At 42.6% G+C, this 15367-nt stretch overlaps 1 protein-coding gene across 5 annotated transcripts in view; it reads right to left on the bottom strand.

The window, feature by feature from the left end:
* Positions 1 to 15367, bottom strand: part of HS6ST2 (heparan sulfate 6-O-sulfotransferase 2) — a 290716-nt gene that overhangs the window by 71798 nt on the left and 203551 nt on the right. For 3 of the 5 annotated variants that reach the window (XM_067023437.1, XM_067023439.1, XM_067023440.1), the window contains exon 3: positions 8067 to 8099. The exons of the other annotated variants lie outside the window; for them this stretch is intronic. In XM_067023437.1, the coding sequence (XP_066879538.1) occupies positions 8067 to 8099 (33 nt within the window). The remainder of the gene's footprint in view (positions 1 to 8066; positions 8100 to 15367) is intronic. 5 annotated transcript variants of the gene reach the window in all.

Raw genomic sequence — 15367 nt, 5'->3', positions numbered from 1 at the left:
CACACACACACACACACACACACACACACACACACACAAAACCATCTAGAAGAGTGAAATAGAAAGACAAGGCAGAGGCAACAAACACCTGGAAAAGGATTCAAGGTACTGAGAACCTAAAGTAAAAGACATTTAAATCTTTTGATGGAGAAAGGCCTAGAGCTGTAATTAAGAATGAGCATTAAAGAAATGATGTATACACTTACCCATGGAGCCCCAGGCCATAGCCACGATTCTCCCTGTCTTCATTTATTTCAACTGAATCTTGCATTTTAGGCTCTACCTCCAATCCAGTTACTCTCTCCTCTTTGTGACCCTGGACTATTAGCTGGCCCCAATCCCTCCAAAATAAATGCACTTTACCTATTCCTAAGGGATTTTGCCCCCTTACATTGATAAACTTCTGTGAGAATAATGAATTACCAGTGCTGTGAACAGAAGTAACATCCAGAATTAAACAGCAAAAGTAAGCAAACAAGCAAACAATATTCCCAGGTAGCACAGGTAATTCCAAATCAAGGCACCGGGCAGGATGCAGTTGACCTGGATTCTTGTTCTGAGTCTGCCACAAACTAGCTATGTGTACTTAGATAAGTCACTGTCTTGGTGGGTATCTATTTCCTCACCTGCACAACATTGCAACCTTTTAACGAGAGCCATACAGGAACTCTCTGTGCTATCTCCCTCACCTCTTTCCGTAAGCCCTCTTCTTCTTCAGTGTCAAGATCCTGTGACGGTAAATCAGAGATGCACTTCTTTGGAGTTTCCAAACCCTCTTGGATCTTCTTCTTCGGACTCCCTGACCACAAAATCAAGCCCAACCTTTCTCTGGACTTTCAGAAGACTGAATTCCTAAAATGTAGCCATGGAGCTGATTCTCGTGTTTAGAACATGGCGAGTATCTGAATAATAAGTGGAATAGTAACAACATAGAAGGGAGTTGCCAGTGTACTTCAGATGTTGGTGACTGTCTATCTCTTCCACCTTCTCCAAACCCACGCTTCCTGCGTCCCCATCTTCTCCCACAAAGCCCAGTGCAGCAAACGTAGGGAAGGTATGGGGAAGTTAGGGAAGGCAAGCTTTGCAACTCCTACTTTAGTTCCTAACTGGGCTTTGGCTAGGTGCTGAGGCAGACAGCACAGCCATAGCTGCAAGAATCCTGAGTGGCCCTCTAAGAGTTAAGATGCTTTTCTTGGCACCTAACACACTAGTGGGCAACACCTATGCCGTGTCATTCTGAAGCCAACTTAGAACGCCTTCCTTCGTTTTAGTGGTATTTGGTTCTTTTTGAAGATTTCCTGTGGGCAAGCTGAAAAGACAGTGAATTTTCAGATATTCACATATAAGAGGTTGACAGTTACATTTGTGATGTTGAATTGTTGCCCTCGCTGGCAGAGGTTAAAACAAGAAGCAATGTTTTAACTTCTTGTGACATTTATAAGAATTGTAAAGCTGGCTTTTGCTGGAAAACTTATGCTTAATCTACGCAGTTCTGATACACTGGAAAATGTTCCTACGCATCCACTTTACAAAATTAAACAGAATGTTGGAAAGAGATCTTGGCCCACGTCTCCGAAAACAACTAATTGTACCACTTTAGAGCTAGAAAGAACCTAGGGATCATCTACCTGGAACACTGGTTTTATAGATGAAGAAACAGGCTCAGAGAAAGCAAGTGCGATGTCTAAGGTCATATAGCAGGGAGAGCTCCTCAAACCGGGGCTCCTCCCACCACAGAAGTAGGCAAAACCAAACGCCACCACAATTACTAACCTTTCATGCCTGTGTTTTTCTTTCGACAGATAGTTTGTCTTGAGTAACAAAAATGCTTTGAGTAATCAAGTAAAATATTCTTAAGGGTTAGTAGGCCTATTTACATTCTATGACAGGGAAGTGGGTAAATCCGCCGAATTCTAATGCTGACAAAGATAAGAAAAGTATGCAACAGAAGTTTAACAGGGAGCATACTTTGGGTTATACTTCAGGACTAGCTAAGGGGAGGTGGTCCTAATGATAGAGCGGCCAGGATCAGCACAATTAGAATTGGTACTGAATCCAGGGAAGTATGAAATCGAGGAAACCAAAGGGCCCATACAAAGTGTTGGTGAAATCTGTACAAAACCAATAAAACAAAGAGCAAAATTCACCTTGATCATACTCCACCCATCCAGTCACTCTCTGTCCACTTTTGTTTTATTTTTTCCATGACATTTATCACTCTCTGAGATTAGCTTGTATATTTGTTTATTTTCTGTCTCCCTCCAACACGTGTGTGTGTGAGTGTGTGCACTTGCACACATACACCCAACGTGCCCTTTAAGAAACACAAGAACAGGGACCTCACCTGTCTTATTGCCCCCAATGCCTAGAACAGTGCCTGGAACATAGTAAGTGCTCAGTGGATATGTTTTGAATGAAGAAGTTTGAGAAAGGTAAAAAAAAGTTAGACTACAATTGAGGCAAACTGTGAGAATAAACACATCCAAGACTATAAATTCAAGGATGTTTTTATTATTCTCACTTCCAGTTAGAAAAAGAGAAGCAGGACTTCCCTGGTGGCGCAGTGGTTAAGAATCCGCCTGCCAGTGCAGGGGACACAGGTTCGAGCCCTGGTCCGGGAAGATCCCACGTGCCGCGGAGCAACTAAGCCCGTGCGCCACAACTACTGAGCCTGCGCTCTAGAGCCCGGGAGCCACAACTACTGAAGCCCGTGCGCCTAGAGCCCGGGCTCTGCAACAAGAGAAGCCACCGCAATGAGAAGCTGGTGCACCGCAATGAAGAGTAGCCCCTGCTGGACACAACTAGAGAAAGCCCGCGCGCAGCAACGAAGACTCAACGCAGCCAAAAATAAATAAATAAAATAAAGTTTTTTTACAAAAGAATAAGAGAAGTACATCAACGTCTCTAACTCATTTAAGGCAAGAGGAATAGGAATGCTGGTCAATATGTGCACCATTATTAGGACAGCTTTTGTGCCATGAAGGTCCTGAAGGGGGTGCTGGCACAGTAAAAGGGGAGTGGTGCCATCTACAGATCCATAGCAGGACTTTGGAGCATCAAGTTTGGTTTTCAAGATTACAAATGCAGGGCTTCCCAGGTGGCGCAGTGGTTGAGAGTCCGCCTGTCGATGCAGAGGACACGGGTTCGTGCCCTGGTCCGGGAAGATCCCACATGCCGCGGAGCGGCTGGGCCCGTGAACCATGGCAGCTGAGCCTGCGAGTCCAGAGCCTGTGCTCCGCAACGGGAGAGGCCACAACAGTGAGAGGCCCGCGTACCACAAAAAAAAAAAAAAAAAAGAAGATTACAAATGCAATGAGGGATCTTTGGGACCTGTGAGTAACCTTGAAGGGGACTTTGAAATTGACAGCTGTGTCCGAGAACACTTGGATTTAAGGCTTGCCAACAAAGGGCCATGCCAAATTTCTAAAGAGGAAGCTGGGGTGCACCCAGGAAGGCAAGGAACTCACCCAGTTTTCTAGACCATTACAATTTGGAGGGTCTGATGACCTCCGCATATTCCATACGGCAGTAATTCAACTGGGAGGGATTGTACTTAATTTTGGGAAGGAGGGGAATAAGGTCACCCTCCTTCAAAAGGAATATTGTCCCCTGTGCTAATGCTATAAGCTAGGTCTGTAGTTCCTCTAAGAAGAGCTCATTTACAAAGAACTCTCCTAAGAATACCATACACGTGAACCAAGATTTGTCTATCCCTTTGCTCTAAGTTTTAGGTTAGACGTAATCATTCTTACTCTGGCCTGAAACACCGAGAGCCAACTTGAAATGTAAATAATCCCAAAGTAATTCAATATTTGCTAAATTTAAAGGAAGTAATCAATTTCTAATTTGAATTTATGCACGTTCTTTTCCCACTTTAGCACTGTCTTTATTTCCCTTAAGTTCCTCTTTGTTTATTACGATTTTCAGCTGAAAATCACACACTGCAGATATTTTGAGACCAAATTAAACTCTCAATGTACTTGCATATAACTAAAGAAAACTGTATTAGACACTTCAGGACAAAGACTCTGTATGTTCTGTATTGACAGCCTGTTGCTCCACAGAGAGCACGGCATCTAGTAGGTGTCCAGTAAATATTCGCGGAATAAGTGAAAGAAAAAAAAATCTATCTCCCCTCCGATAGAATTATTTGCACACATTCAAAATCTCAGGTATATCTGACCAAGCATGTGTGTATGTGTCTATTCCCACATGCTCATCCTTCAGGATGAAGACATTATCTGTCCTCTGGGCATGTATGTTTGTATAACAAAACACCAAAGCAAGATTCACCATACAAACTGTCCCAAGAAAGATCATTTTAATTAACATCTCCTCAAATATACCAACATTCCAGCACCTAAAAACTGATCTCGATTTTCATTTAGGCGAGCTTTTCCCTCTTCCCTAGAAAACATACACCTTTGAAAGTTTCCATTGCCAATTTATATCTCCAGTTCATAACAGAAATTCACAGTTAACTTGTCATGCTTTCCCTGGAAAGCTCGGGTTGAACCACTTTCCTAACTTAGACTACTTTTCCTTCTGCTTAGACGACTGCCCGCGGCTCTTAATACTTCTTGAAGCTAGATTGCCCCATCTGCATTCCTGAGGCAGGATGACAAAAGCCAGACTACACTTCAGCCTCCTAGGATATCCTGTCCTGGAGATGCTCAGCAGGCAGTTGGAAATTGGAGTTAGCCTGGAGCTCCGGAATAAGTTAAGAATTAGAGAGGTCAATTGGGGAATCATTAGTGTAGAGGTGAAAGGTGAAGCTATGTCAGGAGATGAAATTACCCAGAATGAGAACATAGCAAGAGAGGAGAAGCAGATCAATGACAGGACCTTGGGAATTGCTTCATTGAAAGGGGCGGGGGGGGGGGGGTGGTGAGGAGGAACTCTGTGTGTGTGTGTGTGTGTGTGTGTGTGTGTGTGTGTGTGTGTGTGTGTGTATGTGTGTGAAAAGAGATCCAACAAAGGAAACTTAAGAAGTGTTGAGAAGAAGACAGGAGGTAAACCAAGATAACTGAGGAACGCTTTCAAGCAAGAGAAGACGTGTAAAAGTTCCATGACCTCCAAAGAATTCAAGAATATAGAAGCCAGAGAGGCCACTGGAATTTGAAACACGGCGGTCACAGATAGCCTTCGGGAAAGCAGTCTTTCGGGTGAACTCTGTGTGCCCCTATGCGGATGTGAATAGGTGTATATGCACGTACACCAAACCACCGTTAAGATGAAATATTAGTATTGAAGGAGGCTGGTACTGGGTGTACCAGACGATGGTGGTAATAACCACTACCATTTATTGTGCTGGGAACGGTGCTAAGCACTTGACATGCCCGATCTCAGTTTACTCTTTGAAACAACTCTATAAGGTGTCTACGTTTTATATGTGAAGAAACAAAGTCCACAGAGGTTAAAGAAATGACTCAAGGTCACACTGCTAGAAAGTGACAGGATCAGACCCAAGGACAGTTTGACTCTAAAAGCCCATACTCTCAATCACTGGAGTAATACTTCCATATGCTGACCTTAGCGGGGTCATCTGTGCATGAGGGGAAGAGAGCTGATACATTGCTTGAGTGTCTCCTATTGCCAAGGGCTTTGCATAGGACATCGCCTTTCACATATATACCATCAACATCATGGCTATGTTTAGGCAAACTGTATAAAGGCATATTTTTCAAAATCTGATTCGCTTTTTTGGAAAAAAAATAGTTGAAGCTGTATGATTCCTAAACAAACAACCAGTTATAATTCAAATGTATTTACTACAATAGCTCCCAAGGGTTCGAAAGTTAAAAAAAAAAAAAAGTGTGGCATCATTGATTTGGTGGTTGTTACTGATATTCAAATTACTGACTAACTCATCTGAAAAGTGAGGGAATTTGACAGGATAATCTTAAAGGCCTCCTCCAGCCTTGACTTTTTATGATTCTCCCATGCAGGTCTAATGTCAATAGTTTTAAAGGTATGGAATATGAAATAGGATGTAAATGCAGCAGCAGAACTGGTTTGTATGTCAGCATCCTTTTATTCCTTACATTTATAGCATTTACAGGGCCAACTGTTAAAATATTATAAAAATAGTCTTTGGTTGTTTGTGGCATTGGCTGCTAACTTCGGTAGAAGCTTGGAAACTCCGTCACAAAACGATACCCTGAAAATCCAGCCAAATAATTCGCTGCAGCCCTTATAATATGGCTGGCTGTAGGAAAAAGAGAGAAAGAGAGAGGGGCAAACACCCTGGCAGTTAATGTTTTTGCTGTCTATAGAAAAACAAATGAGGTTCTGGTCTGAAACAATCAGCATCGCTGTTAATTGTGCATGTGTGAAGCAATAATGCAAGGCATTTGGGATGGTTCCCACTGAGGGCTCCCTTCTTTCTCTGGATTAGAAAATCCATTCAGACAACTAAATAATAGCAAGCATTTATGCAAATTGTTAATTATGAGGCAGGGATCATCATAATCTTGCATATTTATAAAAGTGCAAGTACAATGGGGTTTACCAAAGGAATTGTTGCTTTATTATTTTACTAGTGGTCGAAAAACATGCTAGCCTTGCAAATAGCTTTCATACATCACTCAGTCCACCAGAATTAAAAATGGCCCCCATGGATGTTTACCAAAGCCAATTCTTTTCCATCCCACCATCTGTATTCCTCTCTTCCTTTCTCACAAACTAAGAGCAGGTATAAATTATTCTGATACTAACTTCTGGTCAAACTGATCAGCCCCATAATAAAAATAAAGGAGAAGTCAAGATTTGCTTTGTAACATAGCAAAACTGTTGGAGAGAGACGACTCTGGCGTGGAGCGAATTTCAAAACAAAAATAAAACAAAATGCTCAATATTTTCCCTGTGAAAGCCATGATAGGAAGAAGAGTCCCTAGGTTAAGTGTCCTTTATTTTAATGGTCATCCACTGCGTTTAATTTTACAGATGAGGAAGCCAAGGTTCACAGCAGACATAGGACTTGAGCAAAGTCACCCCACTAGTTAGTAGCAATACCTAGTACTCTTGCCACCATGACACATCCAATCTCTGAGGCTTAAATGCCCTCCTATACTACTATGGTGTGATTAGCTGTCTGTGTGTGTCTACACCATTTATCTCAATGAATTTTAATCTGACTATGGAATTAAACCCTGAATTTACTCTTCTTGGATGTCAAAGAAATCCACTGAGGCCCTGATGGGAATATGGAAGCCCAGCTACTGAAGGCCAAACTGGGCATCTAAGATATGGTCGATCTGCTCTATTTTCGTGAGAGTCTGGCCTAGTGGAGGAATCCTAAGGCTGTAACATTTGCTCTGCCTAATCTGTCTGGCTAGGGAACAAATGATGTAGGTGGGCAGGAAGAGAAAGTAGAGACATCGGTAAACCTTTATGGAGCCAATAAGCCTGGAATAGGCCCAATACGGTACTGGTGAGCAGGATGATGTTAGAAGACCACGTGCCAAGCAACGAGAGCCACATTTACAAAATGGCTTACAATTCGCACCGCCTCTTCAGCACTGATGGCAATATGATGTCACAGCTCGTGGCAACAGTGGTTGCCCGGAAAGACACTATTCTGTCGCATTCTCAACAGCCCCTCCCCCTGACAGTTAGGAACTTTCCTGTGTTTGATTAGATTTGCTCTGCGGCAGACTTTATGTCGCAAAGGCCCCTGGCCTATGGGATTACTCTACCCTGCAAGTCTACATATGTACATACGTTACAAGCCCTGATATTTTCCAGTAATTGATTTCCCTTCAATAAAATGCTCACCTAGTTGTTCCCTAAACCACCATCCAGCCTAGTGACAGGCAGGTGGGCCAACTGTCTGGGGTGCTGGCCCTGAACTTTCATCCCACTTCTGAACTAGGTCAGCTTTGTAGCTGAGACTATATGCTCCGGTAGTTCCAGCTGTTTTAAACTTAAAAAGAGCCCTGAAAAGAATCTGTCCAAGTGGAAACCAAACTACTTATTGTATGGAAATTAAACGGATAGGCAATGGCAGAGTCTGTCTATTCTAGCTCACTTGGGTTCAGTTCAGCTAAAAATCCATTGTCACTTACCTTGCTGCATCTAGAATCTGAAAAAGCCTCCACCTGTTAAAGGAACAGTAAAACCAGGTGCTAGCAAGAGCTTGGTAAGAGAGGAATTAAAATAATAAAAGTTTTCCATTTTGCTTTGATGACCTATTTTTCCAGCTTTCCAAAGCGCAAGGAAACAGCTCATGGATGGCTCTCCCCATCTTTGCTCCCCACTAGCTCCTCTCACGTAGTGGGGGATTAAGAATCAGAGGGCTTAAAGGGGCAGGGCAGCACTGAAAGCCAAACCTCTGAAGGGCTATGGCCTGAGAATGATAGATCCTCCACTAGGTCGTAACTAATTCCATTCCCCTTCACACATGCGATGGCAATCTAGCAAAAAACAAAAGTCAATAAAGCAAAACCCAGAACATACCAAACCAAGCACTATGGCATCAGTAAAACGGAAATGCCTGGTTGAAAGAAGCTAGGAGGAATTTACAGGGATGTTTCATATCATCAGGGATAAATGAAACACAAATAACGAAAGGAAAAGAAAAGAAAGAATGATGAGACTTTGCGGATGCTCTTCAAACAGATGAAAATTCAAAGCACACAGAAAGTGATACATAAATCAGCACTAGTTCCTTCCACCCAAATGCAAGACATCCATCAAAGTAATCCATGTCTCTCCATTTAAAAATATACTCATCTGTTTTCATAATATATGTCTTAAGAGTCACAAAATACTAATTCTACTACGTGAATTTCTGATATTGGCAGGGACTGGGAAGTTGTGCATGGGTCAGTTGCTAATTTGAGAGTTCAAATGGGCTCAGTTAGCTTTTTGTTTTACTATATTAAGCATGGGATATTATAATGCGGTCACACTTTTGTGCCCATAGCGAGTTATATGGCCTGGATATTTTCTTGGGAGAAGTGTTTCTTTACATCAAATATATCTGGAGGCTTTAGGAATGAGGTAAGAGAGACTTTTCATAGCACAACTAGCAGCAGAGGCCTTGCATCAGCATTTGAGAAGCAATATACAGCTCCTTTATAATCAGTTCTTGGCATGGCTAAGGCCCCCTTCCCTAGTTCTACGATGTAGTTAATGATATCAGATCTGTTAGACACGACACCTCCATTAGCTGTCTTACCATCCAGGGTCCAATGTGATCCTCTTCCATTCCAGCCACAAGAAAGAAGTAATCTAGAGTATTCTGGCCTACCCCATGACTTAGCTTCCCTACACAGTGAAGAAAGGGTAGTACCCCTTCTACTGCACTCAGCTTCATGAACAAAATATAATACAGCTTCGGGTGAAAAATAACAACAACAACAACATGAAAACGTAAAGTTATATGTTGAATCTTAGTGCTAGAAAATTCCAAAGTCAAATATGTAGCACTTTCCAAAACTATAATTTTACTTTTGCTGCATTAATAGAAATACTCAAATAATATAAGTATGTCCATAATTTATGTATATTGATGTCTACGGGGACCAGAGCAAATTTAACTTTGCCTCTTGAGATTTTTCTTTTAAATTTCTATGTAAGTTTCTCAACTGTCTATTAAAGTTTGCTCAGGGATTACACTGAGGAGACTTCTGGAAGCTCACTGCCTTACCTGGGAGTTCAGGTTGCCGGAGGTGGATTATTCAATAGTGATCCAGGAAGATGTTACAGGTGCACCAATCAAAAGGGTGGGCAGTCATCGGAAGTGAATCAAATGCCATGAGGAAAAAGATAAAGAGGAGAGGCATACTGATTAGAGAAAAATGAATTAGCTTTATAAGTCCATTTTACTTACACGTACGCACACACATACACACGCACACACTCTTTGGAAAGGTTCTTAAATGGAATCTTGTTAAAAAGACGCCTTATTAAAATGAAAGGATAATTATGTAATGTGATAGAGGTGCTAATTATCACTACAACAGCAATCATATTACAACATATAAGTGTATCACATTAACACATGGTACACCTTAAATTTACACAACGTTATGTGTCAAATATATTCAATTAAAACATCACCCCCCACAAAAAATGTGTCATTTATTATGCGACAGGCATCATTATAGGTACTTAAGGATGCGGCAGTGAGTAAAACAGACGCAAATCTCTGCCTTCACAGAGTTCACAAGTTTGTGGAAGATGTTTTTATACCATGTGTTTGGAAAAGAGTTCCACAGAGATATACTGTATGTTATGAACTCTAGGAAAATGTTTCTCCGAGTTTTATTTATGTCTTTATGTATGGAGAACATATCCACTGGCATCAGATTCAACATCTGTATTAGAAAGGCTTCTCTTTCTGATTGGAAGGGACATTATTTCTTTTCATGATTTCTCCGTGTGGAAACTTCCCCCGTCCCCCACCAAAGGCTGTAAGTCAGGTTTCTTTTTAGTGAGGCCATTTGCTGTTCATAGAATTGCACGTGCATACACCTTGAAATACTGTGAAAACAAGAAGCCTCTAGGTGGCAGCTTCATAATACTGTGGGGTGCCACATGCCAGCAGAGTTTTTCTCATTGGATGCTCTACTGTTCTGTAACACTCTGAGATTGGACCCATCAGCCCTCAGCAAGCCACCTCTTGAGAAAGCAACAGCAGGTGGTGGACAAAAGGGACTGTGCTTTTCATGCCCATGACCCAGACACTGGCTGGAGAAGAAGCAGTAAGAGTAACCTTCTTCTGGACCAAGGTTCAAGATGGGACCAAATATCTCTCAAGTGACAGCTACTACCTAAGTGTTAAATTAGCAGGAAAAGGAAAAGATGAAAATGAAGGGAAAACACACACATACATATACATACATACATACATACATACATATATATATATATAAATGGAAAAATGGGAATTGAGGGGGAGACTTGGGAGCCCCCAAAACTCCAGATGGGGATTCGTGCTAACTAGAAACCTCAAATGATAACACCTACCCCCTGGCATTTACATTCTCAGGGTAGGTGCTTAACGCTTCAGAATTAAGAGTGAAGCTTTCTAAGCACAGGGAGCTATATCCAATATCCTGGGATAAACCATAATGGAAAAGAATATAAAAAAGAATGTATATATGTGCATAACCGAGTCATTTGGCTGTACAGCAGAAATTATCACAACATTGTGAATCAACTCTACTTCAATTGTTTTTAAAAAGTGAAGCTATCTATTCACTTTGATATTAAGGATACAAATTAAGATGTAGGAAAAACAGGATGATGTAAAAATCCGAGAGCCTCTGCCTAAAAACTCTGGACTCCTGGTCTCTAATCCTGTTTTACCAATGACTCATTTGATCTTGGGCAAATTTTCTTCTCCACTGTCTCAGGGAGCCGTATGAAAAGAGGGAATTTCACAAGGTGCTTTCTAAAACTCCTCCGGTTCCAAGATTGTTGTAATTCTCTAATAGCTTTGCCTTTCATTTTGGTGCCAAGTTAGTTAAAAGGACAGAAATCTCCAGCCGTTTTCTCAGTACAACATGCCATTAGTAGTTCAGAGAGCCCAGAGGCGCACAGTCTGAGCTTACGAGTAGATGAAAACGTGGCCAAAACAATAGCAGCCAAGTTGAAATGCAGCCGATCGTCATTCTGTCCAGGGAAACAGCTTTGTTTATTTGAAATAGAGAGTGGCTGCTTCTCTAGGACGGGAAAGTTCGACAAGTAAACTTAACCGAGAATAACAAGGAAAATCTAATTGATAAACAACTAACCCCCACCCCCACTTCTCCTTCTGCTTGTGCAGCTGCTTCATCTGCCAGGAGCCTGGGATGTTGGTGATTGCTGTCCAATCAGCAGAGACCTCCACGGCCACACTCTCCCCGATAGAGGCTTACATAGATGCTCAGGTGGTGCAAAGGGTGGTTCAAACAAACAAACAAAAAATCCCACCAACACTGTGTCGGTCTGATGGCAAATCTGTGGCAGACAATACACTCCGGGAACCAATTACCTCCCACTATTCCAGGGCTGCCAAGCAAACGGCCCATTCAAGCTCTCTGATTTGTGATACTGGATTGGTTTGTTCCCATACCCAGAGCTGCTGTGCACTTGATCTCCCACCTTCTTCCCGTGTAGGATGTCCTTCCACTCTCACCCTGGTCTGACCTAATATACTGCTGCTCAGTTACCCGGCACCTCCTTTTGTATCTTAGGCCACATCCTCATTTGGTATCTGAAGGCCAAATACAGTATATCTTCGTGAAAAACTTATTCTGTGTGTTGAATCTGGTCCCCTAAATGGGAAGATGTCCTCCACAGAGTCCCAGGTGAAGGACTCTTACTCTTTTGTTGTTTTTCGCAATTTTTATATTTTTATTGCTATTTACCATTAAGCACTTTTAAATTCTTTTTATTGAAATATAGTTGATTTACAATGTTGTGTTAGTTTCAGGTGTATAGTAACGTGATCCAGTTATACATTTTTTTAGATTTTTTTTTCCATTACAGGTTATTACAAGATATTGAGTGTAGTTCCCTGTGCTATACAGCAGGTCCTTGTTGGTTATCTATTTTATAGAAGGACTCTTATTCAAACTGGTGTGGGGGAAAATGCAGAAGCCAGATGAAAGGCCTGGATGATTTTTAAGGCCCTAGGCAAAAAAAAAAAAAAAAAGCAACTCGTCTTCTTTAATTGTCTTCTTTACTTTAAAGCTACTTTAAAAATGATGCCTGGCCTCAACCTTTTGCTCATGCACAAGCCTGAGAGGCAGTGGGGGGCCATGGAATAAGCCCAGGTCTCACACAGACTGGGTTCTAGTCCAGGCTCTTTCACTTACTAATTGTATGATACGGCAAAGGTGCCTTAACCTCTCAACCTTGATTTCCTCATCTGCAAAATGGGAACAAGTATAGTACCCACACGAGTAATGGTGTTCAACATATTTACCAATCAATATGGTATGGGCACTGGCCAATCAGAAAAGAAGCCAACTGTCAACACCCTGTGTAGACAGGCCAATGCATGCCCCAAAAGGTGGTCGTGAGGATTAGATGAGATCACACCTGGAAACCCCGTAGCAAAGTACCACGTCCAGGGTCAGAACTCAATAACTTTTGTGCATTATTATTTTTATCCAGGGAAAAAAACGAGTAAGAGAATTGTCCAACAGTATTTTGAGTGTATGGCAGGCCAGGGTCAAGACTGCTAGCCTCCTGTGCCTGAGCCCTCTTGCCACCCTAGTAACACAGGCAGCTTTTCAAAGCCAGGGTTCAAGGACATCTACATGTACAAGGCCATGTTGAAAGCAACCATGTTTATTGTTATGGGGGAGGAGTATCCCCCAATATGCATGTTCTACTGTTTGACAGCTCTGCTTTCTTCCTCGTTCCATGCCAAGCCTACCAGAAACTGTACAAACTCCAAGAAAGGGAGCTCTTCAGAGTCTGCCTCAGAAGACTAGAATCCAGAACATTCTTTCCAACCTTTAATCTGTAAGTATTTGCTTTCATCCCCTTTGGCACAACTCTGAGGCCTCCTGAGTTTGTCTTGACTGCTCCTTTCATAATGGCCTCCTTCCCCCCAGATACTAAATCTGGCTTCCAGACCCACCCTCCTGGCCTACTTTCCCTGACAGCTGACAAGATTTCAATCCTATCCTTGCCTTTGAACAGGAACATTTTAAGACTACAGAGTCTTCTGGATCCACAGGAATGACCCTCTAAAAAGTCGTTCAATCTCCAATCCCATGACATTCAGGGAGGACATTATTTTAACATATTTATTGGAGTATAATTGTTTTACAGTGGTGTGTTAGCTTCTGCTGTATAACATAGTGAATCACTATATGTATACATATATCCCCATATCCCCTCCCTCTTGCATCTCCCTCCCATCCGCCCTATCCCACCCCTCTAGGTGGTCAAAAAGCACCGAGCTGATCTCCCTGTGCTATGTGGCTGCTTCCCACTAGCTATCTATTTTACGTTTGGTAGTGTAGATATGTCCACGTCACTCTCTCACTTTATCACAGCTTACCCTTCCCCCTCCCTGTGTCCTCAAGTCCATTCTCTACATCTGCATCTTTATTCCTGCCCTGCCACTAGGTTCTTCAGAACCATTTTTTAAAAACATCTTTATTGGAGTATAATTGCTTTACAATGGTGTGTTAGTTTCTGCTTTACAACAAAGTGAATCAGTTATACACATACATATGTTCCCATATCTCTCCCCTCTTGCATCTCCCTCCCACCCTCCCTATCCCACCCCCCTCTAGGTGGTCACAAAGCACCGAGCTGATCTCCCTGTGCTATGGGGCTGCTTCCCACTATCTATTTTACGTTTGGTAGTGTATATATGTCCATGCTACTCTCTCACCTCCTCCCAGCTTACCCTTCCCCCTCCCCGTGTCCTCAAGTCCATTCTCTACGTCTGTGAGAGAGGACATATTTTTGATAGGGATTTGCCCCCATACCTCTCCATTTATACCACCTAAATACACTATATACAATACAATGTACAATATGTAACAGAGCTACGCTGGCTATGTACAAACCCTGTGGCTCATAGCTGCTGGTTTCTTATTCCCTGGAGTCATGTGGGTGGGGAGAGACAAATGCAGCACAAGGGAACAGAAAGAGGCCTGGATGAGAAGTCAGAAGACCGAGGTCCTCACGCGAGCTCTGCTGTGTGACCCCTCATAAGCCCACTCTCCAGAGGGGAAGATGGCTCTCAGTTTCTCTATCTGCACAGAGAGGGTGTTAGACTAGGTGCTTTCCCAAAGGCCCCGGTTCATTCGAACATTCTAAGACTCTATAAGGAATGTGACTCAGAAACATTCCTATGAATAGAGCCTGGGTTCTTACCAACCAAGGCTGAGAGAAACACCCTTGCATTGCTCCGAGAGACTCTAGGGCCCAAGGCTGAGTAGACAAGCTTCTTCTCACTGGCCCACTTTTTCCATTAGGTCTCCAGACCTCCCTGGCTCCTCAGGGAACTGCACTCGGGCATGCTCGTGACCTTCTGGACAGTGCCCTGCGTGTAAGTCAGGAGTTACCTAAATTCTGCGTAATAAGCCAATTTAAGGAGACCTACTGATGGCTTAATTGTGGTCACTCTCTGAGGTTATACTTGGACTGGGTGGGAAACCTAAAGGAGTGATTAATATGAGCAGATCAGCTGCTCCGGGCTGGAATCCTTCTAGTACCATCTCTATCAACAGCATGGAGTCATTCTTTAACCCAACATTGGATTCAGAACTCAAGTGGCCACTATAAACGAGTGGTTTGAAAGGTCTTCCTACCATCATCGATCACAGACTCTGAGGGGCTGGGAGATGTCTCTGGGTGTTGCAGAACCCTTTCCTGACCCCGAGTCTCTGCGGAGGCCGGGACTTGC

This window comes from Kogia breviceps, chromosome X (genome assembly GCF_026419965.1).
Source record: "Kogia breviceps isolate mKogBre1 chromosome X, mKogBre1 haplotype 1, whole genome shotgun sequence".
Classification (NCBI taxonomy): domain Eukaryota; kingdom Metazoa; phylum Chordata; class Mammalia; order Artiodactyla; family Physeteridae; genus Kogia; species Kogia breviceps.
Note: the sequence above shows the minus strand (reverse complement) of the source record. Positions and strands in the feature narration are given on the sequence as shown.